Below are 27,171 nucleotides of genomic sequence, written 5' to 3' on the forward strand. Positions count from 1 at the left end.
GCCATTGTCTGTAATATGTCACTCTCATGATCACATTATTCAAAATCTATCTTCTGTGAAAATGAGTTCTATACTTTGGTATTTAAGGAAGCTTTATGTGGCATAAAGAATATTCTACGTAGCCCACACAAATTAACTATGTTATACTTAGAAGTGCTATTTTGTTTCAGAACATCAGTTTCAAAAATAAAGGCACTGACTATAAAACAATGAATGGTAACAAGTTTATAGTTATTGTCACTGTTAGTCACCCTATTTTGGAAGGATACACAAATTTATATATATATATATATATATAAAATAATACAATTCTCATTTTTTCTAACTATCAAATGGGATGAGAATACTAATTTAAAGAACTGTATAGATGTAGTTCTCTCTTACAGACAGGCAGCTGTCAGATCTGTGTGACCATGCATTTCTATGACATATGCCAGAAGGGCCATCGCTGTAAACATCATCTCTACAGCTCTTAACCTGGGGCTTCAGGCTACAAGGTTAAGATCTCAGACAATGGAGATTCTGAGTTTATATTTGAGCACAGCTACATAAACTCACTACTTAGACCCAGATATTAAAGTAATGAAAAACTACTGATACTGTTATATAGTGATACCTGATCTTTAATGTGATACCTACAATAACATTTCATCACCACTTTCCAATAATAACAAATCTTTCATGTCTGCATAAATGCTACATATTCCTTACTTCTAAGGCATCTACTGAACAGGCTTCCAAATCCAGTCGAGAATAAAACTTACTGACTGGTTTGGATGGAATGTGATTAAATCTTCTTAGAGAACATACGAGCAAGACTAACATTTCGTGACACTATTTTAAGTTGGTCTAAGTTCATTTAAGATCTTCATTATTAATTTGGTGCATATATGTTAATTATATTACATATAAACATGTATATGCAACTATCTCTGATAAATGGTAAGGATGAATACATAGATGGGTGTGTATACATATATATGTCTTTATTTACATACATACATACATGACTTAAGAGCATACTAATACAGGACTATCAAATAGTTTCACATTTACCAACAGAGTAGTATCACAACCTACAGGAATATGAATATAAATTTTAATATTTACATTGGATATACTTCAAAACTGACTTTGTAATTGATTCCATGTTTTATACAAAAAGTATTTCACAGGAATTAGGTAAAACATTAGGTGACCGATAGAAATGAGCTCATAGATTCTAATAATCCTATAAAAAAGTGCTTTCACTCTTGTGCTCCTATAACAATTCATCCTCAGGGACACAAGCAGCTTCCTAAGATAAATGAGTACTATCAGCTGAAACAACCTCTTCAGCTCTACTATTATTAGGAAAGACTAACTCAGTACACTTAGTACAGACATTAAGAATACTGAGGGAAAAAAACATCAACTCTTACTTTGGTTAAACAAATGTGATCAGAAAGGCAATATGATCTGGTTGAGAGTCAAACAGCCTGGTTCTGAACCAGCTTCTGTCACATAAGCTCTCTGAGTCTGTAATTTGAGTCTAAATTATACATCTATAATTAGAAAAAAGTATTATAGATGATCTTTCAAATTCCTTTCAATTCTGCTTCTAATATTTTTTCACGTAAGATCAGTATTAATAAAGCTGAAATTCTGTATTTTCAAAGGAACCATATTTGAGCTCTAAATTTAACAAGAATGCTTTCAATTTTAAAAGTTACTCATATGACTAAAACGAACATTTTAGACTCCTAGTCTGGTGTAAAACCATTTCTATCTTTGAGCAAAGTATTTGTGTGGTTTAAAAGCTTAAATTAAGACTTGCTATTTTATGTCTGTTTTCACTTTTTAAGAAATTCTGGATAATCATTTAATGTTAAATTCTACTAGACCAAATTTTGAAAAGAAAAAAGAAAAAGAATCAACTTGTATCTTTCCATCTAAGTATCAGATGTTCCTCCAGACCCCGCAGGAACATTAGTTTTGTAGTTGTCAGTACTGACTCAACTGCTATAGCTCTGCTTTTACCTTTCACTTTTTAAAAGTAAAAATATTTATATTAATCAATCAATCAAAAAGATAAATGGAGAGTGAAAGGGAAAACCATTGAAGTAGCAGCTGAGCTGATACAAACAGCTGTAAAAAAACACTATGAAGAAAAAGCCTTTTAAAATGTTCAGGATAAATACTGACATCTGAGATGTATTAGTTCTTTTCTTTTTCGTTTCTTTTTAAATAGCAGCACTGGTTTTCCCTTTCACCATCTATGAATCTACTTTTTGTTTTGGATCACCGGACAAATAAGTACTGGGATCTCATTATAATCGTACAGTGATTTTAGATATCACCAATTGTGCCAAATTGTTATCTCGTTTTCTGTGCTCAAAAATACACAGTTCTGGGATATTAAGGAATGCTGCTGGTCAGCATAGAGGTGCATTGGCAGAACTATGCAGAGATTTGCATAGAATCTCCCTGCACAGGGTATAGCTCCAGCCAGTGCTACTACAACTTCACTTTTTGAGTAGGAAGTTCAGCCCCAAATGCTTTCAAAGTAGGAAAAGTAAACTCAGAATCAAGACTGTGAGATATTTTTGTTATCAAAAAGCGAAAGTTAAGAGTAAAGCCAAATCTACAGAGCCAATAGTGACAGCTTCTACTGGTCCAAATTCGTAAAGGGGAATTCTGGAGGTTCTCCTAAAATGGAAAGAGAAGAATAGAAAAATATTACAGTAAGACACTTTTGTATGTCTGAAAGCTATGTCTACAGTCTTCTTTGAAATATCACTTTTCATCAGTATGAAAATACTTTTGCTTATCTGAAGAGACATTTGTCTGGCTAAACAAGTTTTCTCTATACTTATGCATTCTAGTTGGGAAAGTTGTTCAGACCTGTGATGTAATCAATTTTTAAAAATAATAAATATTTTTTCTGAAGGAATCTGACCCTCAGGAGAAAATACTAACACTGCCTGCCTCTCATAAAATATGTTGATGTATAATATCAATATACTCTTAAATCATAAGTCTCTCTTCCCACAAATCTCGCTTTTAATCATAGCTGTATTTTTTCCTTATTGTTATTTGGGCAGTATATATTGTATATATTAAATGTACAGCAGCAGTGGAAAAATACAATTTTAAGATTTGATTTAAGATTTTAAGGTTTTAATAGGCTTTAGCCTATTAAATGTCAAGGTAAATGAAAATAAAAGAAATTAAACAAAGGAATCTGTGTTTTTTTTTTAATTCTACATTCAATTTATCACAACAAAAACATTTCATAACAATAGAAATTTTCATGAACACAAAATAAAATACTTTCATTAATGTGTCTGATCTTCTTTGCTTAGTTACACCATGCATTTTTTTTTTACACCATGTATTTTAAATGCTTTTCAGGTCAGAGTACATTAAAATCTGTATTTACATGGCAGGATAATCATCTCTCAGTGTTCCTTGACTAAAGCAAGTTACTATTATGTGAACCGTGAACTTCCTGATGTTCAAGCTGGTTTTAGAAAAGGCAGAGGAACCACAGATCAAATTGCCAACATCCGCTGGATCATGGAAAAAGCAAGAGAGTTCCAGAAAAACATCTATTTCTGCTTTATTGACTATGCCAAAGCCTTTGACTATGTGGGTCACAATAAACTGTGGAAAATTCTGAAGGAGATGGGAATACCAGACTACCTGATCTGCCTCTTGAGAAATTTGTATGAAGGTCAGGAAGCAACAGTTAGAACTGGACATGGAACAACAGACTGGTTCCAAATAGGAAAAGGAGTATTTTGTCACCCTGCTTATTTAACTTCTATGCCGAGTACATCATGAGAAACGCTGGACTGGAAGAAGCACAAGCTGAAATCAAGATTGCCGGGAGAAATATCAATAACCTCAGATATGCAGATGACACCACCCTTACGGCAGAAAGTGAAGAGGAACTAAAAAGCCTCTTGATGAAAGTGAAAGTGGAGAGTGAAAAAGTTGGCTTAAAGTTCAACATTTAGAAAATGAAGATCACGGCATCCGGTCCCACCACTTCATGGGAAATAGATGGGGAAACAGTGCAAACAGTGTCAGACTTTATTTTTCTGGGCTCCAAAATCACTACAGATGGTGACTGCAGCCATGAAATTAAAAGACGCTTACTCCTTGGAAGGAAAGTTATGACCAACCTAAATAGCATATTCAAAAGCAGAGACATTACTTTGCTAACAAAGGTTCATCTAGTCAAGGCTATGATTTTTCCTGTGGTCATGTATGGATGTGAGAGTTGGACTGTGAAGAAGGCTGAGCACCGAAGAATTGACGCTTTTGAAATGTGGTGTTGGAGAAGACTCTTGAGAGTCCCTTGGACTGCAAGGAGATCCAACCAGTCCATTCTGAAGGAGATCAGCCCTGGGATTTCTTTGGAAGGAATGATGCTAAAGCTGAAACTCCAGTACTTTGGCCACCTCATGCAAAGAGTTGACTCATTGGAAAAGACTCTGATGCTGGGAGGGATTGGGGGCAGGAGGAGAAGGGGACGACAGAGGATGAGATGGCTGGATGGCATCACTGACTCGATGGACGTGAGTCTGAGTGAACTCTGGGAGTTGGTGATGGACAGGGAGGCCTGGCGTGCTGCGATTCATGGGGTCGCAAAGAGTCGGACACGACTGAGTGATTGATCTGATCTGATCTGATCTGATAGAGATCCTAGGTGCCAACTCGATTAGGCTTAATACGTTTTACTAAAAGTCTCAGTGATCTGGATTAAAATTAATTAAACTAATATGCCCCCCTTTTTTCCAATAATGTTGACTGTTTAAGACTGTAAAAATTCTTCATGATCAACTGTTTACAATAGAGCAAGGTAAGACAATGATTTTAGTATTATGTTTGCATCTATATGACCTCAAAACCCTCATATAAAAGGTTTCAGTCATTTATCTGGGGCTAATGCTTCTACAATGCTAAAGAGAGAGGTGTTTATAAAAACAAAAACTATTTTTGTACCATTAAGATGTCAGTATTTGTTAAAATCTCCTACCATGCCCAAACTTAGGTTGATCAGCACAGTGTTACACATCAGAAACATGCAGATTAGCAAACAACTGGGTGACAGCTTATGAAGAGGCTGTTTCCAAGCAACATTACAAATGGAAAGCTATATTAATTTCAAATTATGTAAGATAGAGAGGTGAGTCAAGTCTTACTATTTAGTATTTTGTGGCTTTTCAAAGGGTTTGTCAATAAACAATGAAAATTAAATCTTTTCAGAATGGGTTGAGTATGATGAATATCAGTCATTGTATAGGCTTGATCTGCCCAGAATGGGGTGGATGTTCCTGTTCTCCATCTTCAGGGGAAAAGTCCATCCTGAACTTGAACACAAAAGGCAGGCCTCAGAGAAGCAGGAAAGAACAAATATTTCTGTCTGGGCTTTTGTTTCTTGGATTTAGCCTTTAAGAAGTCTAAGGCTCCTGAAGGCTACTTCTAGGTGGCAGTGGTTGAAATGACCCCCCAGAAGAATCAAGGCCAAGAGCTAAGGAAGAGGTTTTCGAGAGCAGTGCTGTTCACACTGCAACCCACCAGGAAAACGTGAAATCAATTTTAGTGGGCGTCAAATCAGTATCTGAAGAGAAGAAAAAAAGCCAGTGTCTTAAGTATTGTTTTGTGAAGTGTACTTCGATTGTATCTGCGTGCCCTAGATCATACGGAAAACTAGATTTCTTGGTGTGGGTAGAGATCAAAAATGTTTGAAAGCCCCTGTAGAGGATCCAAATCTCAAAACTGAGATTATACAGTTTCATGTTACTCTTTATTGTTTAGACCTTTATAGCAAGATCATGTCTAAATTTTCTATCCTACTTTTAGCTCTGCAACAACTAACTAAAATTGAAGTCTTGAACTAGAGAACTGAGGAGAAAGAGCCCCCTCCTGTGACCAGCACAGGGGTGACAGTGATAATGAAAGGAGGGGTTGCCCAAAGGCAGGAAAATATCTGGAAGAATTAGTGCTGCAATTTTTCAACTGCCTCTTCCCATAAGGAGCTTTTCCCCTTGTACCATTACCCTGTAGAACTGGATTATGTTATAAAGAAAATCTGTCAGCTTTCTTATACTCTATTTTTTCCCAATCAACTAAGGAGTAAAAAAATTGGCTATAAGGGGTTAGACCTGAGGTTCTCTTATAGGTAGGATGATTATCTAAAGGATTTATCTTCCAAACTAGGGCATGTTGGAGGTGAAAGGTGGTATTCACAAAACAGGATACTATTTTGTGTCCTTGAAATCAACAAAAACCTAAGCTCCAAAAGATTGGTTGATAATGAAAATAGTTTCTTTTTAGCTATGGAAACTGAGAGAACAGAATACTGTAGTAAATATTAATTAATGTCTAGTTTTAATAGGAACCGTGTGATAAGAGATAAAGATTTAGCTTGCTAATTATTTTTTATTCAGAGTAATCTTGAAGTGAATTCAGTTTGTAAGCTTTACAATGATTAATAAGGGGGAATTGACGTAAGGAAAGAAATAGCCTAAAGTATTCAGTGGGAGGGGGAGATCAGCTGGTGCCAAGTACTTGCAAAAGCTAAACACTGTAGCAGTAATTTAAATGATGTTATCCTTTAATTTTTTAGAAACTTGCTTGAAGTATGCAGGAAACTTTTCTAAGAACGAACTGATTTGGGCAAACACTGTTTATAATTTAACATGTAGATATTTAGCATCCATCTTATAAACTGCTTTTAAATGGTTGCTTTGATTCCTCATTTTCAAATAAACCATTAAAAACTATCTAATTGATTCTGTGTATAATAGTCTCTGGAAGCAGAAAAGCAAAATTTAAACTCACCTTGTCTTCATACATCCTTTTGGCTTCCCTTAATTCAGAACGTAGTTGAGAAACAGTAGATTCCAGGTCACTGAGTTGGCGCATATACATTGAGTTTTGGTTTCTTGCTTGCTCTCTAAGAAGGGTTTAAAGAGGGAATAAGAGCAAACAAGATCTAAGGCAGAAGGAAAAGAGCATGACAGAGGATGAGATGGTTGGATGGCATCACTGATTCAGTGGACATGAACTTGGGTTAACTCCGGGAGATGGTGGCCTGGTGTGCAACAGTCCACAGGGTCACAAAGAATTGGACATGACTTGGCAACTGAACAACAAGGGCAATTAGCGAACTAAGAGTAAGTGTGATACCTAAGGGCGCTCTAGCTTTTAGGTACTTTCACTAATTATTTAATATAGCCACTAGTCTTTTATCTTTCAAATTGGTTACTAAAGGCTTAAATTCAAAATGTTAACTGTTAAACATAGATGATGCATACACAGGAGTTCATTTTACAATTTTATCTCTGTATGACTGAAAATGTCCATATAAAAAGTTTCAACATGGGAATGCAAATTATAAAATTATTTGTATGTTGTTAGTCACTAAGTCATGTCTGACTCCTTGCAAACCCATTGACTTATATGTATAATTTATATATATTTACACACATGTGCATGCTCAGTCACTCAGTCATGTCTGACTCTTTGTGACCCCATAGACTATAGCCTCTGGGACCCTCTGTCCATGGGATTTTCCAGGCAAGAATACTGGAATGGCTTGCCATTTCCTCCCCCAGTGGATCTTCCTGACCCAGGGATCAAACCCATGTTTCCTGTGTCTCCTGCATTGGCAGGTGGATTCTTTACTATTGAGCCACCTGGGAAGCCCATCTACACACACACACACACACACACAGATATATAGTGTGTGTTTGTTTTATCCAATCAGTTGAAATGTAGACAAAAATTAAAACATCCAAACCCCAAGAGGCCCAAATACTTGCCATAATACTTCTGATATGGTTATAAAGTATTATCCATATGTTAAATAATCTTTTCCATTTACTTGAATGTTACAAAAGTTTCACTTTCTTGTAGAATCAACTATTAAGCATTTTAAAAAAAGATCTTAGAACAAAAATCAAAAAATAAAATGAAGATAAATAGCTATCAACTTCAAACCACCAGGACACACATACTGAATGATTTCCAATTGACTCTGGATACTGTTGGCTTGGCTCCGAGCACTGCTAGCCTTCTCGGTGAGTCCTGTTATTTCAGCTTCATGTTCACTTATTAACTGTTCAATCCTATAGAAAGAATGTGGTGATAGTTATTTGATACAGATTTTGCCTAATAATGAATTATTCTAAAAATTAATGATTTTCAACACTCATATTTGGTATTTTGTTTTAGCTTTGTCTATATTATTCTTTTTATGACAAGTATCTAGCTCTGGGAGTTGGTGATGGACAGGGAGGCCTCGCGTGCTGCAGTCCATGGTGTTGCAAGGAGTCGGACACGACTGAGCAACTGAACTGAACTGATGACAAGTATTTAAGCTGGATACAGAATCCTTTATCCAAATCCTTTGGGAGCCAGTCAGGCTTTGGAATTCAGAATTTTTAAAAAATATTATGATGGTAATAAAGAATAGTATTAAGTATCATGTGACTTCCCAAGAGAGATCTATGGAAGTGTCTCAGAAGCCAGACATCACTAATGCAATGGTAGGTTTTTAAATATTCACAGTAAATCATGAAGACTATAAAAAGCTTAACATTAGCTCAGATTAGGTTTTGCCAACAAAACTGACATAGTATCTAACCTTGACCAAATTGTAGTCAGATGCCTCTTGGCACTTAGAAGCCTAGGCTTAGTAAGAACTTTGCTAAGTCAGTTTAGTGAGAACCTCACACCCCATGCCTCCTCCAAGTAATTTTCCACCCAATGACCCCCTCACCCTGCTTCTTGGCTATGAATCCCCATTTGCCCATGTTGGACTGGGAGTTGAGCCTCATCACTAATTCAAACACCTTTTGCAACAGTCTTGAATGACATCTTCCCTACTTTTCAAATAAGTGTCAGAATAAATTTTTCATTAACATGAGTTTCCTACAAATCTATGGGGGGAAAAAAAAAATCTGTGTTTTAGAGCTTTTTAGATATTGGAATTGCTGATGAGACATCGTAGACTTGTGCTATAGTTTCACTATGATCTTCTATACCTCAGCCAGAAACCTACCGATCTTGATGTTGTTGAAGAAGTAGTTCCATTTTGTTTTGTGATTCAGATTTCAGTGCTTCAAGCTGATCCTCTACCTGGTTATAAAAAAGAAATATTGATTGACGAACTGGTAAATCTAAAGCCTGGAAAATTTAGAGATTTTCTAACTAAAGGAATGCTTTAGAAGACACAAATAGAAGGAATACTAAAATCAGATATATTCTATCACTGTATTTTATTAAATCTTTTACAGTGGTTATACTCATGAAACTCATGAGACAAGTTTAGCTCCCTTTATTAGGAAAGACCACTCTGGAAGTAACTTCCACTATTTTAGAGAACAAAAATGAGAACTTGGCTTACTTTGAAGAGTTTAAGAAAATTATATGCCTTATACTATTGTCTTAATGAATTTTAATATAAAATTGACATAGTGTTCTCACCACTTACTGGAAATATCCTCCCTTTAAGATAAGAAATCTCTGTGTCTAATTCTCTTAGGACTTTACTAATAGCTGAGGCCATGTTTCGGGAGTGGATGGTAGACATGCTGTCATGTTCAAATACTTTCTTGCCTGAGGCTTCTTCAAAGTCAACTAGGACTGATCGGATTTCTTGAAGCACTCCCTCATGACTAAGCATCATCTTTCTTAGCTGCTCTATCTGTGTGCTGCTATCTTTCAGCATATCGTCCTTAAGGCATTTGGCAGCTTCAAGTTCATGAACTGTATTTTGAAGCTGATTTCGTAAATCCTCCTGGGACTGACTCTCCCTTCGTCTATGAAATAAATGAAAGAAAAGAAATAATATTGATAAAACTCAGATTCACACAAGTGATTTTACTCTAGAAAAAGTAAAATTTTAAAATAATTTCAGGTAAAGAAGCCCAACCTGATGTCAGCCATGGCATCTCTCTCCATCTGCATCTCTTGAAGTTTTGTTTGCAAATCAATGACTGATTGTCTTAAGTAAAACTTTTGTTTCTCATGCAATTCATTGCTCTGGAAAAAAAGTGTCCTGCAAATTAGTCTTCATCAGAGGAACCTATTTCCTTATAGCTAGTAATTTCCAAAAATCTATATACCAATCATTTACTTTTTTAAAAAAAATTCTATGTCTTTTTAAAGAAATTATTAATATTTATTTGGCTGCATTGAGCCTTAGTTGTGGCGCGTGGGCTCTTCACTGTGGTGTGTGAATTTCTCTCCAGAGCAGAGGCCTCAGTAGTTGCAGCTTGCCAGCTTAGTTGCCCCGTAACACGTGGGATCTTAGTTCTCTGACCAAGGATCAAACCCACGTGCTCTGCACTGAAAGGCAGATTCCTAACCACTGGATCACCAGGAAGTCCCTCAATTGTTTGTTCTTACGTGTACTTCGTTCCCCCTTCACCACTGTCTGGGGCCTAATTAATCATTTCTAACATAGATTTTTGGAATACCCCTTTCAATCCACTTACTTTATAACCAAAACATCATTTCTAGAACAAATCTGACTTATAGCTCAAGAAAGAGACAGGAATAAACTCTATTCCTGAGGATAGAAGTGGTTGAAATTGTGTATACAGAAAAGTCAACCCCCACCTCAAACTGACTTAAAAAACTTGGCAGCAGATAAGTACCATTCAAAAATCAAGGTGTTCTACTACAAAGAAATTCACAAAGATCTCTAAAATCAGGCACTGAGAGGTCTCCCAGAGTAACAGTTGACATCCCATCTAATTATCCCAAAGTAAAGCCATCAAGTTCTTCCCATAGACAGATTGCCAGCAGGTTTTTTTTCCCCCTACTGTCCATTCTTGAGTATGAACAAAAAGCCAAAAACCACTGAACACTTGAAGGAAGATTACAAAATAAAAAAGAGACCAAGATGAAACAAATGAGAAAATACCCAGAAAAAAAGATTCAAAGAAACAAAAAATGATAATGCAACAGTGGAAGAACATTTCCAAAAACTTGTATTAGAGAGAAATTTGAAAGACATTTTTGCTATAAAGTAAGAATAGGACTATGATCAGAGAAGAAAGGGTTCCTGGAAATTAAAAATACGACTGAAAACTAAAAAGTTGCAATAGAAATGTTGGAAGTCAAGAAATGCCCCTTTAAGTAGAAAAAGTAGATAAAATTTTTGAAAGAAAAAATAAGAGATTTAGAGGTTCAACCTAGACAACAGGAGCTTCCAAAAGAGAGAACTGAGAAAACAGAGAAAGAAACTGTCAAAGGAAAAAAAAAAATTTAATTCTTCAGAGCCATGAAATTAAAAGATGCCTGATTCTTGGAAGAAAAGCTATGACCAACCTAGACAGCATATTAAAAAGCAGAGACGTCTGCCAACAAAGGTCTGTCTAGTCAAAGCTATGGTTTTTCCAGTTTTTCCAGTAGTCATGTATGGATGTGAGAGTTGGACTATAAAGAAAGCTGAGCACCGAAGAACTGATGCTTTTGAACTGTGGTGTTGGAGGAGACTCTCAAGAGTCCCTTGGACTGCAAGGAGATCAAACCAGTCCATCCTAAAGGAAATCAGTCCTCAATATTCATTGGAAGGATTGATGGTGAAGCTGCAACTCCAATACTTTGGCCACCTGATACAAAGAACTGACTCTTGGGCAAGACCCTGATGCTGGGAAGAATTGAAGGCAGGAAGAGAAGGGGATGACAGAGGATGAGATGGTTGGATGGCATCACCAACCTGATGGACATGATTTTGAGCAAGCTCCAGCAGTTGGTGATGGACTGGGAAGCCTGGTGTGCTGCAGTCCATAGGGCTGCAAAGAGTTGGACATGACTGAGCGACTGAACTGAACTGAAAGGCACAAATCTATAGATCAAAAGGGTCCACTGAGTCCCTTTTCGGGCTAGCACAGTGAATGAAAAAAACGAAAATCTACACCTATGTACATTATAGTGGAATTTCAGAGATAAAGACCCTAAAGTTTCCAAAGATGAACCTCAACTAAGTAAAAAAATATCATCTACAAAGGAACAAGAATCAGACAGACATCTTCTCAGTCTCTGCAAGAGCACACAATATTTTCAAAGGATTGAAAGAAAATAACTTTCAACTTTATCCAGCTTAAGTCATTTTCAGGATGAAAAAAATTCACACAATGTATGTCCCATATACTTTTTCTTAAAGTTTCTAAAGATGTGTTCTGACTAAATGAAGAAATAAATCAAGAAAGAAGAAAAAGGAAAATAATAAATCCTGGAAATCATGGCTCCAACCAGGAAAGTAGTGATAATAATCTCAAGAAAATATATTTTTTTAAACTTTTTTTAGTTATACAACAGACCTAAGAAAAAACCCATCTAGACTAAAGAACTAAAGAGTCCTAGGTTAAAGGAAGGTATGATAGAAAACCTATATGATTTTTTTTTAATAAGGATATGATAAAGGTAAATAGTATAAAGGAAAAAGAAAGGCAATTGGGAACCACAGGAAAAACAAAAACTACACAGCAAAGGAAACAGAAAAGGTGACTACCTGATTCTGCAGTTCACAGTGTTTATATAGCCACTATAAGGTGGGACCCTCTATCTTTTTCTCTAATAGTCCAGGTGATGGCTATAGTCTGAACTTTGGAATGTAACAGTGCAAATGAAACCATATTTGAGAAATATATGAGGTGCACTGGACAGACTTGGCAGTAAAGTGCATGTCAGGGAAAATGCAGAGGTATCAAGAAAGAATCAGGTTTTTGCCCTCCGCAACTGTATAAATGTAGCGCCACACAAAAGCTAGAAGAAAGGCTTGGGGAAAATCAGGTGTGTAATTGGAAATGGTGAGTTTATGGAGCCTGAGAAACCTTTCAAGTAGAAACGTCCAGGAGGAACACAGGTACACTAACTGGGTGTGGAGACCAGTTAAGAGGTCTGACCAGGTGTGTAAACTGAACAGGCACTGACGTCTACACGGCAACAGAAGCCACGGAAATCACTCTTACAGTCTATGGAGGGTTTTGTTGGAAGGAGAAAACTGAAAACGAATGAGCTGGAGCAAAGTTAGGAGAGTGTGCTTCCAAGAGACCTAAGAGAAAAGAGTGCTTCAAGATGAAAACAACTGTCATATGTGTCAAATGTTGTGCAAGAGGCAAGTAAGATAAAGCATTGATTAGATTTAGCATCAGTGCTTACCCCACTGAAGCATATCCTGTCACTATCACTTTCTACGTTAAATACCTCAGCCATGAGACTGTAAACATGCACATAAAAAGGAGACATCTTTTCCGTCTTTATATGTCCAATATCTAGTATAATATCTGTTACATGGGAGGTTTGTGATAAATATTATGGCTCCAAATAACCCTGTTATTTACTTACTGATATAACTATTAATAATTTATTGGGAGCCAGTCAAGTGTCACATACTCTGCCAGAGGACAGATGTGGAAAATTAATTAAGGCATTGTTTCTATTCCTCATTGGTATTTCTGTGCCTCACCCATCTATCTATCATCAATCCATCTCTATTAGTGTACTTATCATAAAGTATTGTCAGTGTTTATATGCCACCTCCCTTCGAGACTATGAACTTATGAGTCCTATCTTATTCATCTTTGCATCCTCTGTACGTAACACAGTGATACATCTTTTTCAGCACTTAATAAACTTGTAGAATTCTTAAGTGTTTACACAGTCTGATGAGACAAAACAATGCACTGGTAATACAATAAAAAGCACTAAATACTACAACAGACGTGTGCACAAGGAGCAATAACTGTACAGAGGAAATCACGCCTACCCGTGTCCAGAGGAAAGGTTTCAGAGAAAAACGCTTGAGCTGAGTCTTAACTGAGAGTAAGAACTGCCAGGTAGACAGGTAGAGAAGGGGCAATGATCTGGCAAAAGCATGAGGGTCTAGAATTGTATGGTACATCTAGGGAAGAGCAGGTGGCTTGATACTGCTAGAATGGAGGATATATATAAGGAGCAGGTAGCAGAAGAGGCTAAAATGCACAGGGAAAGTTAGATTACAAAGGCGTCTGTGTAAGTTTGACTCTAAGCTATAGACTGCTCAGATCCAACATGCAGTTGTAAAGCTGACTAAATCCAGCTTGATTCTACATAAGGTCCACTTGAAGTTTTTATGCATTAATTTCTAAACACTATTTAGCTATCACGTATACACACACATCTAAAATCCGATCCCCTACCACCACTTTGAAAAGAAAAACCTGGTATCATGATAGCAGCACAGCAGGCTTGAACCAATTATTAATTATAATAATAGCTGAATGTCATTAAGCATAACACTTTGAGCTATCCAAGTTTCACTAAGATTACAACAAGAGCACAGCAAAAGAATCAATTTGCAACTCACTTCATTTAGTCTTCTCTGCAAATCTTTGACTTGATGTGAATATTCTTCCAAAACACGCTCAATGTGTTCCTTTCCAGGGTAAGGAATGACTTTTCTATGAGAATCAAGTTCCACTTCATATTTAGGGAAAAAAGGAATTTGTGTTATAGTCCCAGTTGAAGATGTATTTTCAATTATTGTTCCACGAATAGATGACATAAAAAATGGACTTGAAGAACCTAAATATTAAAGAATTGATTAACCAATTAATTAACTGAATAATAAAATAATTTTGTGGTGAACAATTATCCCAGGTGATGCCCTTACTGAACCCTGCAGGAGCTCAAGGTCTCATGGGGAAAAGAGACAAGTGATAGTCGCTCTGAGAGAGAAGGGCACAAGGTAAAAAGGAGGAGCAGGATAGGAAGGAGGGGGAAGTTTTACTTGCTAGTGATCAAGTGATACTTGCGTTGAATGAGCCTTGAAGCATCTATGACTATGAAGTAACTAGCCTGTATTGTAACTCAGTATGTATGAGTAACTAGTATGTATAGTAACTGGTTTGTTTGTATAGTAACTCTATGGTACTGTATCTGAATTCGAGTTTTCAGTATGAACTTAAAAAAAAGAAATCTAATTCCCAATTTTAAGACACTGAACACTCCCAGACACAGTGTCACTTCAGTAGCAATAGGCACACGAGATCCTGGTGTGTGATTACTATTTCCTACTAAAAGGAACCAGGGCTCCTTAGCAAATGGCTGATTACAGGTCTGGTGGAACAGGAAAAGTACAGTGTGAGTCACAATTAAGAACCACTACCTTTATCAGACAGAAAAAAAAAAAAAAGTATTGTAGGAATAAGAGAGTGAGAGTGCTAGAAGATAGCAGGCTGGATTCCGGATTCCAGAAGCCCAACTGTTCTTGGCAATAAGATCCAAGATAGGAAAGTGAGTAGCTGTTAGCAGTTCAGTCGCTCAGTCGTGACCAACTCTTTGAGACCACAAGAACTGCAGCACACCAGGCTTCCCTGTCCATCACCAACTCCCAGAGTTTGCTCAAAATCATGTCCATCAAGTCGACAATACCATCTAACCATTTCATCCTCTGTTGTCCCCTTCGCCTCCTGCCTTCAATCTTTCCCAGCATCAGGGTGTTTTCCAAGAGTCAGCTCTTCCATTCAGGTGGCCAAAGTATTAGAGCTTCAGCATCAGTCCTTCCAATGAATATTCAGGATTGATTTCCTTTAGGATGGACTGGGTGCATCTCCTTGCAGTCCAAGGGACTCTCAAGAGTCCTCTCCAGTACCACAGTTCAAAATCATCAATTCTTTGGTGCTCAGTTTTATGGTCCAACTCTCACATCCATACAGGACCACTGGAAAAACCATCCTTGACCAGACAGACCTTTGTTGGCAAAGTAATGTCTCTGCTTTGTAATATGCTGTCTAGGTTGGTCATAGCTTTTCTTCCAAGGAGCAAGTGTCTTTTAATTTTCATGGCTGCAGTCACCATTGGCAGTGATTTTGGAGCCCCTCAAAATAAAATCTGTTTCCACTGTTCCCCCATCTATTGGCCATGAAGTGATGAGACCAGATGCCATGATCTTCGTTTTCTGAATGTTGAGTTTTAAGCCAGCCTTTTCACTCTCCTCTTTCACTTTCATCAAGAGGCTCTTTAGTTTCTCTTTGCTTTCTGCCATGAGGGTGGTGTCATCTGCATATCTGAGGTTATTGATATTTCTCCCAGCAATCTTGATTCCAACATGTGCTTCATCCAGCCTGGCATTTTGCATGATGTACTCTGCACATAAGCTAAATAAGCAAGGTGACAATATACAGCCTTGACATACTCCTTCCCCAATTTGGAACCAGTCCGATGTTCCATATCTGGTTCTAACTCCTGCTTCTTGACCTGCATACAGATTTCTCAGGAGGCAGGTAAGGTGGTCTGGTATTCCCATCTCTTTAAGAATTTTCCACAGTTTGCTGTGATCCATACAGTCAATGGCTTTGGTAAGTCAATAAAGCAGAAATAGATGTTTTTCTGAAACTCTCTTGCTTTTTCTATTATTGATTTGATCTCTGGTTCCTCTACCTTTTCTAAATCCAGTTTGACCATCTGGAAGTTCTTGGTTCCTGTACTGTTGAAGCCTGGCTTGGAGAATTTTGAGCATTGCTTTGCTACCATGTGAGATGAGCACAATTGTATGGTAGTTTGAACATTCTTTGGCATTGCCTTTCTTTGGGACTGGAATGAAAAGTGACCTTCTTCAGTTTGTGGCCACTGCTGAGTTTTTGAATTTGCTAACATAAGGAGCACAGCACTTTTACAGCATCATCTTTTAGGATCTGAAATAACTCAACTGAATTCCATCACCTCCACTAGCTTTGTTCGTAGTGATGCTTCCTAAGGCCCACTTGACTTCGCATTCCAGGATGCCTGACTCTAGGTGAGTGATCACACCATCGTGATTATCTGGGTCATTAAGATCTTTTTTTATATAGTTCTTCTGTGTATTCTTGCCAACTCTTCTTAATATCTTCTGCTTCTGTTAGGTCCACACCACTTCTGTCCTTTATCATGCCCATCTTTGCATGAAATGTTCCCTTGGTATCTCTAATTTTCTTGAAGAGATCTCTAGTCTTTTCCATTCTATTGTTTTCCTGTATTTCTTTGCACTGATCACTGCAGAAGGCTTTCTTATCTCTCTCTGGAATTCTTTGGAACTCAGCACTCAAATGGGTATACCTTTCCTTTTCTCCTTTGCCTTTTACTGTACAGATCAAATGATTGAGTAACTAGAGTACAGAAGCCATGAGTCTGAGACCTTAGATGGTCATCCATGAGGACAATGACACTGCAGGATGATGGTGTGCCTGGGGCGGGAGTGACAGTCCATGAGCTAAAAGCCCATGCCCCCACTGGCTGAGGGATATCATGCGGGTGGGGAGGTGAGCAAGGGGAATGAGCAGGGTGGATGGATCTAGTAAGATGGAGGTGCCAACGGCATGAGCATCCTAAGGAGCAGAAACTTTTACACAATAAGCATGTGAAGATAAGTCTGTAAGCAGGCCAGTGGAAAAACAGACCTGTAATTCAGAATGAACTCTGGCTGCATTCTTTCAGACGAGAGAGACATGAAGGGAAAGCAGACAGGGTTGTACAGTCACCTGCCTGACTGCCACAGAGTCCCTTCCCTGCCATATGCTGTGGAGACCATCCTTCCAATGCCCATTCCCAGCACATTTCCTGGTAGGTTCACAATGTTCACAGAAGCTGAGGGACTCTCCTCTCTCCTGCCTCAGACGGGCTTCTGGCAGTGAGTGGTGGGTCCGTCTCCAGCAGGCAACCCAGTCCGTGGTTCCAGCTCCTGTTTCCACCCACACATTATGACAGTTCCTATTCTCAGGGTCCTTTTGGCCCAGAGGCTGGTAGCAGCTTCCTGCTGTGGTTGATCTCTGCATTCTCTCATCTCCTGTGAACCTTTTTGGCTCTTTCAACACCTGTGTTATAAATTTTCTGTATTAAGTGCCACCTATTTATTCCACCTGTTTCTGTCTTCTGTCTGCTATCTGCTGACATAATTTTCATCAGAGTCGATGGGAAGCCTGGACAGTAGCCATGGGAATGGAGAGGTAAAATGTATTCAAGAGACATTTCTGAGACTAGAGAAAGCAGGACGTCGTACTTGATTGGATGTGGCGGGGAGAGGTGTAAGGGAAAAGAAGTCAAAATGATGCAGAACTGGGGCCTGGGGCTGACCAAGGAAGAGAAGGCATTTAGAGAAACGGCATGTGCGGAAGTGCCTCAACATGGAAACAGTCTTCAAACCAGAAAATAATGTAAACACATGCTAAAAAATAGACATGCTATTTTTAAAAGATTAAACAACTTCTTCCTTATAAAGCAGAATTATAAATAATCTGGTTATCATTCATGAACAAGGTCTGTGACCTGCACAGTTAAACCAAAACATACTAAAACACAGTGGCTTGAATGAATATTATGAAGGCTGCTTAGTTCTAATTTTCTCCCATTTTCGTTTTATAAAAAACACATACCTGCATTGGATGGGATGCCACTGCTTGGCAAAAGATGTTCATTTTTGGGTTCACAAGGTTTTTGTTCCATATTAAATATTTGCTACCTCTTCTTAGAGATCTTGAAATATGAATGCTTCCCTATTTAGTTCTTTTAGTTCTTATCTATAAAAGACAGGGATTTAGTCTTTATTAATACGGTAAAATGTGAAAAAAGTTCACAGAGGAGGAAATGACTATATTCACATTTGAAATTTAATAACAGGTTTTCACCAGGAAAATATTTACACAGAAATATTTTATTATTACATAAAATTAGTAAGTGAACAGAATCTTATTGTAAAACTTGTTGATTTTAATGGCCATGTGGTTTATTAAAGACAACCCGAAAATAAGAAACACTTTTAATTACTACAATTATTAGCACTCTGATCTGAGGTAGAGTTTTTTCTCTTCTTATATCTCTCTCATAAGTTACATTATCAAATAATGAAAGAAGGCACTTCCTCAGTAAAAAGTCACAAATTATGAAGAAAATTCAAATTTGAAATCATTAATAAAAGGTAATGGAGGAGGGCATGGCAACCCATTCAAGTATTCTTTCCTCGAAAATCACATAGACAGAGGAGCCTGCTGGGCTACAGTCCATGGGGTCACAAACAGCTGGACACAACTGAGTGAGCACAATAAATGGTAAAAGCTTCTTGGATATCAAACAGTGCTCATAATTTTAGATTAGGCCAAGAGGGGGCTTTAGGGTTTGAAGAACACTGGTAGAGGCCTGATTCCAAATCTTCTCCTTATCCTCTGAATATCCATAAAATCAACAACAACAACAAAAAAACAAATAAAAGCACATGGGCTCCAAGCCTTTAGCATTCCCAGAAGACAGAGAATGCCACAGATTTCAAATTATCTGTTAGCAGAGGGAAATTTTTTTCCAAAAGTGCTCCCATACTCTACCAACCAGCACTACAGGCCTCTGGGTGTGGACAGTGGGAGAGGAGAGGCTAAAGAGACTGAAAAGGAGCAGAGGGCCGACAGGAAGCACAGAATGGCCCGCAGAAAGTGAACAAAAAGAGCCAGGTTACTAAGCACAGGCTGGAACGTGATAGTCTCTGGCTGTGCAGTTAGGGCTTGAAAGTGGGCAGGCGCTAGGAGTGTCAGCCTCGGAGAAGAGTGTTTCCGGGGGAGACATGGTCTCCCCTGGAGATGTGGCAGTAAAGGGAAGAAGGAAATGAGAGGGGAAATTTTAGGAACCAGCAGAAGCAAAAAGAAGCAAGATATGCCAGTGCTCCTTCTACCCCTCCCACCTAATATTCCCCCACCATCCATAAAAGAGAATGCCTGGAAGACAGCTCTCTCAGACCAATAGTCCTGTCCACTAAATAGACAGAAAATAGTTAAAAATAGATCACATCCATACAAAACTTCCACAAAATATCATAAAATGTGTATAAAATCTTTTCTGCTCATGAAAAGTCCCCCAAACCCTCCCCAACAACAAACATGAACTCAAAGAAAGCTGTAACACAACACTCCAAGCTGAACTAAATATTCTCAAACAAGCATTTGGGAATAATGAAAAGTCACCCTTGAATAAGAATTGTAAAATGTAAGAACAAAAGTGGACAAGAAACAAAGAAAACAAGCAAGTCATCAGGAAGAAACGAAATGAGAGTTGCTTAAAGTAAGGAAAGAGAGAGAAGAAAAACACAAAATTATATCAGAAATGAAGACCAAATTACAAAGACCAGAGAATAAACTGCGATGTAAACTTAATAAAGGCATTGAAGGAAATCAGGAGAACAACCAAGAGGATGAAAACTGAGATAAAGAAGAAAAAAGGGTTGGAGAGGAAGTGAAAGAAATGGACGACAGGCAAAGGAGGTTGAATATAATTGGTGTCCCTGAAGAAAAAAAGTCCAAAAAATGAAATAGAACTATTATTTAAAACTATAATCCAAGGAAGCGTCCTAGAAATAAAGGAAGATCCAAATCTACACATTTTTTGAGACTAAGGAAAATCAGCCAAGAATGATTAACTTTGAAATACATCCTATCGAAACAACATTAAGATGTTAAAGATTATGAAAAAAATCCTTAGGGCCTTCAGGCAAAAAAAAAATGAAGTAATTTATTAAGGCAAAAAGATTAGAATGGCATCAGATTATTCAAAAACAACATACAAATCAAGGCAACAGAAGAGCAGCATTTTCAAGAAATATAAGGAAAAAGAAAGTACAAACCAAGCCTATTATATCCAGCCAAGATCAAAAGATACAAAAGCATGGAAAAGCAGTTTTGAATGTGCCAGAACACTGTACATAAGTACCCCTTCTGATGAATCTACCAGAGGGAGTGAAGCTTCATCCAACCAATAGATGACCAGCAAATGTGGCAACCTGGTAACAGCTGGTGTAAAACCAAAGTTCTTCCAGAGGTTTTAAGTTTTTCAAAATAAAACTTGGGAAAAAGGAGGATTATGTTTAAAAAAAAAAGATGACTGGGAACACTGAAAAAAAGACTTACGTGAACATTTTAAATATTCAATTGTAGAGTTGAGACTAAAATATGAGAAGGGTAATGGCACAGAAAAATAATATATAAATATTATATGTGTGACAATAGAGAACAGCTACAACTAAAGATGGGAAGAGAGAATAAAAGGGAAATAGAGGGCCACTGGTTGTAAAAGGTACCATTTAAAATTGACAAAAAGCAAAAGGCTAAATAAGAAAAAAAGTTGGAGGGGTTATGGGTGTAGTATAGAAAGCATTAATGCAAAGGTAACAACTGGAATAAAAATAAAAATCTTAAATGCCAAAAGAATTTTTTTAAAAAAGAAGAAACACCAAATAAACACATTAATATAACACACACAGTAATTACACCACAAGATAATAATGTAATAACAATGAGACAGAATTTACGCCAACACAACAGTCATGTCAGTAAATCTGAAAGGACTTGACTATTCAAAGAAATTTCAAATTAGCTCTTAAAAAAATTCAACTCTGTGCTGTACATAAGAGGAAACTAAAAGGCACTGATTAAAAAAAAAAACAAACATCAAATAAAGTGACACCATGATCTGCTAGGCAAATGAATTCAATACGAAAGCATGGGGTAGCCATACTATCCAAAGCAATCTGCAGACTTAATGTGATCCCTATTAATATTACCCATGGCATTTTTCACAGAACTAGGACAAATAATTTCAAATGTATATAGAACCATAAAAGACCCAGAATTGCCAAAGCAATCCTGAGGAAAATAAAACAAAGCAGGAGGCATACCCCTCCCAGACTTCAGACAATATTACAAAGCTACAGTAGTCAAAACAGCATGGTATTGGCTGCCCCCCACCCCCCGACCCTCGCCACAGACATAGGGATCAATGGGACAGAACAGAGCCCAGAAATAAGCCCATAATTACCTATGGTCAATTAATCTTTGACAAAGGAGGCAAGAATATAAAATCAGAAAAAGTCTCTTCAGCAAGTAGTGCTGAAGAAGTTGGACAACTGCATGTAAATCAATGAAGTTAGAACACATCCTCATACCATATACAAAAGTAAACTCAAAATGACTTAAAGACTTAAATATAAGACATGACAACTCCTAGAAGAGAACATATAGAAAATATTTTCTAATAAAGTCATACCAATGTTTTCTTAGGTTAATCTCCCAAAGCAATAGAAATAAAAGCAAAAATAAACAAATGGGCCCTAATCAAATTTATAAGCTTTCGCACAGCAAATGAAACTACAAACAGAATGAAAAGACAACCTACAGACTGGGAGAAAATACTTGCAAATGATGTGATTGACAAAGGATTAATTTTCAAAATATACAAAAGCTTATACAACTCAATAACAAAAAAGCAAACAACCCAATCAAAAGTGGGCAGAAGACCTAAATAGACATTTCTCCAGAGAAGAAATATAGATGGCCAACGGGCATATGAAAAGATGCTCATCACTAATTATTAGATATTTATAAATAAAAACTACAATGAGGTACTACCACATACCAATCAGAATAGCCATCAATAAAAAGTCTACAAACAATAAAGTTTGGAGAGGATGCAAAGAAAAGGGAACCCTTTTACACTGTTGGTAGGAATGTACATTGGTACAGCCATTATAAAAAACAGTATGAAGGTTCCTCAAAAAACTAGAGTAGCCATATGATCCAGTGATCCCACTCCTGGGCATCTACCCAGACAAAACTGTAATTCAAAAAGAGATGTGCACCCCTGTGTTCACAGCAGCACTATTTACAACAGCCAAGACATGGAAACAACCCAAATGTCCACTGACCCACTGACAGATGAATGGATAAAGAATATTCGTGTATATATACAATTTAATACCATTTGCAGCGACATGAATGGACCTAGAGATTATCATAGTAAGCAAAGTAAGTCAGAAAAAGACAAATACCATATGATATCACTTATACGTGGAACCTAAAATATTACACAAATGAGTGTTATCGATGAAACAGAAACAGACTCACAGAAATAGAGAACAGACTCACGGTGGCCAAGGGGAAGAGCACTGGGAGGGAAGGATTGGGAGTTTGGAATTAGCAGATGCAAACTATTATATATTCAATGGATAAACAACAAGGTCCTATTGTATAGCACAAGGAACTATATTCAATATCCTATAATAAGCCATAATAGAAAAGAATATGAAAAAATATATATGTATAATTTTGCTGTACAGCAGAAATTAACACAACATTGTAAATCAAATATACATCAAAAAAAATTTTTTTAAAAAAAGCATGGGTTAAAATCCTGATATCAGACCAAACAGTCTTCAAGCCAACGAGTATTAAATAAGACAAAGGGCACTTAAGTTAAATGCTTCATTCCACAATAACAATACCTCCAACTCTATGTACCATATAACACAGCAATCATTTAGATAAAACATAAATTATAGGAAATGCAATAATAACTAGAAACAATAATCATGAGAGGCTTTAACACATCACTCAGCATGAGATAGATCAAGCAGCGAAAAAATAAGTAAGACTATAAAAGATTTAAAAATAATTACTAAGGTAGACTTTGTGGATATACATTGAACACTATATTTTAATAATAGAGAATATAACTTCCTCTCAAGTACACATAGAATATTCACAAAACTCAATCATACTCTAGGACACAAATAATAGATTAGCAGCTTCCATAAACAGAAATGACAAACATCTCCCTCTGGTCACAATGTAATATGAGAAAGTAAAAGTAAAACCCCAAAAGCAAAAAAGCCTTTCCACTTAAAAATTAAAAGGCTTTGTATTAAATAACTCTTGTGTGATCAAAGAAATATAAACAAATTTTTAAATTTCTAAAAATATGACATATCAGAATCTGAGATACATTACAGCAATGCAAAAAAGAAAATTCCCAGCCTTAAACACCTATTTTAATTTTTCAAAAAAACATGAAAATAAGTGAATTAGATCTGTAACACAAACAGATTTCTAATACAAAAAGGGAGGGGGTAATGTAACAAAAGCACATGGTAGGACTTAATAAAGATAAAAGCAGAAATTAAGAAAACAGAAAAACAATTTAAAAAACAGAAAACCAATAGATCACATTAATGAATCAGAATCCTAATTCTTTAAAAAATAAATGTAGGTAAGAACTATCAAAATGATGGAAAGAGGAATATTACACAGAACATACTGCTCATCATTTTTACAATGTAAGCATTGTGTTAAAAGTTATTTTTAAACACTTCTGAGCTAAAAAGAATTTTTGCTGTTGAACAAAATTCGTTTTTATTACACTTACACTTTTGCCTTTTAGATTACTGAGGTGCCATCTGTCAAAACAATGATTAAATTCTACCTTAATATGTTTATACTATCATTTTTAGGAAATAAGTGGCAGGGAAACATTAAGGGAAACATTCCATAAAGAATTCTAACAAATGGAATGTTACTCAAGATTGCCAGGCAATTTAAATGTTCTAAATAGAAGAAATTGCTATTTGGGGAATTAAAAAACCTCTCATTTAAACAAGTTTTATCATGAATGTTTGCTGTTTAACTTAGCTTACACACTAAAATGATATATTTGGGGATTCTTCAGGATGATAAAAGTAAGAAAATGTAAATTATTGAGTAATGTTATCATAAATTAGACATAGATCCAAAGCATGTAGGAGTAGGGCAGGTGGAATCAAAGCCCAGCATTAGGAGATCATACACTAATCCACTCTGCTTGAAAGCAGACTTTGGGCTATCAAGAAAGAAACAGAATCTACAAGCAAGAAGCAGAACAGCTATGTCTACTTGCCAATGCTGCTAGTTATTTTTATGTATATAGAGTAATGAAATGTCTTTTAAAAATTATTTGTTATCTAGATTTTCACTGTTTTAGACTGACCAAATCATTAAACTGGTCAAATCATTCATTATTTATTTTCATTGCGTTGTAAGAATTGTAACCTTATTCCTATATTCGGGCATAAAACTTATTAAATTACTAAGGATTTCCGGAAAAAGAATTTTTTTTTTGTCTCAGTAAGTCATGAAACTGTGAAAATGCTGCACTTTGTTGATTTGCGGATCAAAACATGAACTTACATGTGTTTGATTTAAACCTCTGATAAAAGCACACAGATGAGATCTTGGCCTCTTCTAATATGCCAAGATTCATTAAGAACAATTCTGCCTGGTTTAAAATTATGAACAGGTTCACACTGAAAGAAGCCTAAATTTCTGACAAGTAATAGCTAGGTAAAGATTCTACTCTTGTTATTTAATTAGAATGTTGCAGAAAAAGGCCTTAAAAGAGGCCACAGACCACAAAAAGAGGACTTTTGGAGGAAAAGAAGGTTATAGGCTTTAGTTTTTGTTACACAGTTGAGCTAAGGGACTTAAAACTATCTCCTGGGTTTTCACCTCTTCTCCTTGGCTTCCAAAATCTGTGGTGACTGTACACCTGTACTTTCCCTAATGTGACCAGTCCTCACCTTGATTTCTTTCTGTATGGCTATGCCAGGTAGCCCTCTACTGTGACTGTGATAGAATGTGACTGTCTCCATAGTAAGCTGATTCAGAATCCATGATCTATTTTGATTTGGAAAGATTACTTACAATGTGGGCTTCCCTGATAACTCAGTTGGTAAAGAATCCACCTGCAATGCAGGAGACCCCGGTTTGATTCCTGGGTCAGGGAGATCCCCTGGAGAAGGGAAAGGCTACCCACTCCAATATTCTGGCCTGGAGAATTCCATGGATTGTATAGTCCATGGGATCGAAAAGAGCTGGACAAGACTGAGCAACTTTCACTTTCACTTACAATGTGTGTTACATTTAGATTACTGGATTCATCAATGAATGACTCAAGCCCTTAGGGTGCTACCTTTCACAGAAGTCTGAGATTGGTGATTTTATAAAGCTAGTCCATACTCTTGTAGAACCAGTCTGCAGGTATGTTTTCCCCAGGAAATCCTAAGGTACTCTAGTGTGTTAGTCAGTCTTATCTGACTCTTTGAAACCCCATGGACTATAACCTGCCAGGCTCCTTTGTCCATGGGATTCTCCAGGTAAGAATACTGGAGTGTGTTGCCATTTCTTTCTCCAGGGGATCTTCCCAACCCAGGGATTGAACCCAGGTCCTTGTATTGCAGGAAGACTTTTTACCATCTGAGCCACCATGGAAGACTAAGACTAATCCATATATCACATGTCTGGGCCAGTACAGTCTGAGAAACACAATGAAGAGAGCAGTTTTTTCTGAATAAAACCTTTATTGCCTGAGTTATTGTTCTCACTACTAACTTCATATCACTCATGGGTTCAAATTCTAGCTCTGTGATCTACCACCTATGTGACCTTGAGAACAATATTTAACCTCTGTAAGACTATAAGATAGATACAGAGTATATACCACAAAAGAATAAGAATTTCCTGAGATAACTCATCAGACTTACTATCCTGTTGCCTCAATCTATAGGCAACTAGCACTACATAATGGAATAGTAAACCAAGAACAACAACACTGTTTTTGGAATTTAAGCAGTGTATACCAGCTCACTTTCCCATAATAAATGGCCATATCTTTCTGTTTATCTAGAAAGAAGGTACGTTTCATATACGTACTCTAAAGGAAAATAAAGTGGGTTTAGAATGCACTGAGTACACAGAGGGACCATTATAACGTAATACAGAATTAAGTTCGTAAGATTCTACATCACCAGTACATGAGACCATTTTGGAAGGAGGCAGTCCAGAAGAAAAACAGAACTTAGCATCGTAATTCTGCCTTTGGTCACCTGTGAAAGCATTGGCAAATCTATTCACGTCTCTGAGCCTCAATTCCCACCATTACTAAATGAGGTTAGGGGTGTGTCTTCCAAACTTTTTTTAAGGAGTGGAAGCCTTTCATTGAACCTTCAGACACCTGACTACACACCCTCCTCTCTGCCCTCCAAATACCTTTATGGAATACAGAAGGCTCCACTGAGCAGAATTTGAAAACCACAGAGACAAACCCCTTATAACTTTACTATATTAGATATTCTAGCCTAGGCATTGATCACGCTTAAGACCTCAGGCTCTAAAATTAGTTGCAGATAAAATAAATTAGTGCTATCAGTTTTATTTAGTCACAATTCTTAAGTATAACCCAAAGCAAAACAAGAAATACCTTAAAATCTGGATATTCTTATTTTCACTTATCCTATTAACACCTGAAAAACAGAAAATATTTTAAAATCTGCTTATTAATATATACACTACTTCATTATCTAAAATT

General features: G+C 36.8%; 1 protein-coding gene across 16 annotated transcripts in view; it reads right to left on the reverse strand.

Moving 5' to 3' along the window:
* The window catches only part of CCDC158 (coiled-coil domain containing 158), an 83,216-nt gene that overhangs the window by 49,270 nt on the left and 6,775 nt on the right, over positions 1–27,171 (reverse strand). For 14 of the 16 annotated variants that reach the window (XR_011567234.1, XR_011567235.1, XR_011567233.1 and 11 more), the window contains exons 2-9: positions 27,064–27,106; positions 18,399–18,542; positions 14,357–14,574; positions 9,932–10,041; positions 9,491–9,818; positions 9,059–9,135; positions 8,013–8,123; positions 6,835–6,949 (exon numbers count right to left, since the gene is read on the reverse strand). Coding sequence is in view for 12 of the 16 variants with exons in the window: in XM_019962955.2 (XP_019818514.2) it covers positions 6,835–6,949; positions 8,013–8,123; positions 9,059–9,135; positions 9,491–9,818; positions 9,932–10,041; positions 14,357–14,574; positions 18,399–18,468 (1,029 nt within the window). In the remaining 4 variants the exon portion in view is untranslated. The remainder of the gene's footprint in view (positions 1–6,834; positions 6,950–8,012; positions 8,124–9,058; positions 9,136–9,490; positions 9,819–9,931; positions 10,042–14,356; positions 14,575–18,398; positions 18,543–27,063; positions 27,107–27,171) is intronic. The other 2 variants (XM_019962953.2, XM_019962961.2) reach the window with 2 other exon arrangements.

Source organism: Bos indicus, chromosome 6 (genome assembly GCF_029378745.1).
Source record: "Bos indicus isolate NIAB-ARS_2022 breed Sahiwal x Tharparkar chromosome 6, NIAB-ARS_B.indTharparkar_mat_pri_1.0, whole genome shotgun sequence".
NCBI lineage: Eukaryota > Metazoa > Chordata > Mammalia > Artiodactyla > Bovidae > Bos > Bos indicus.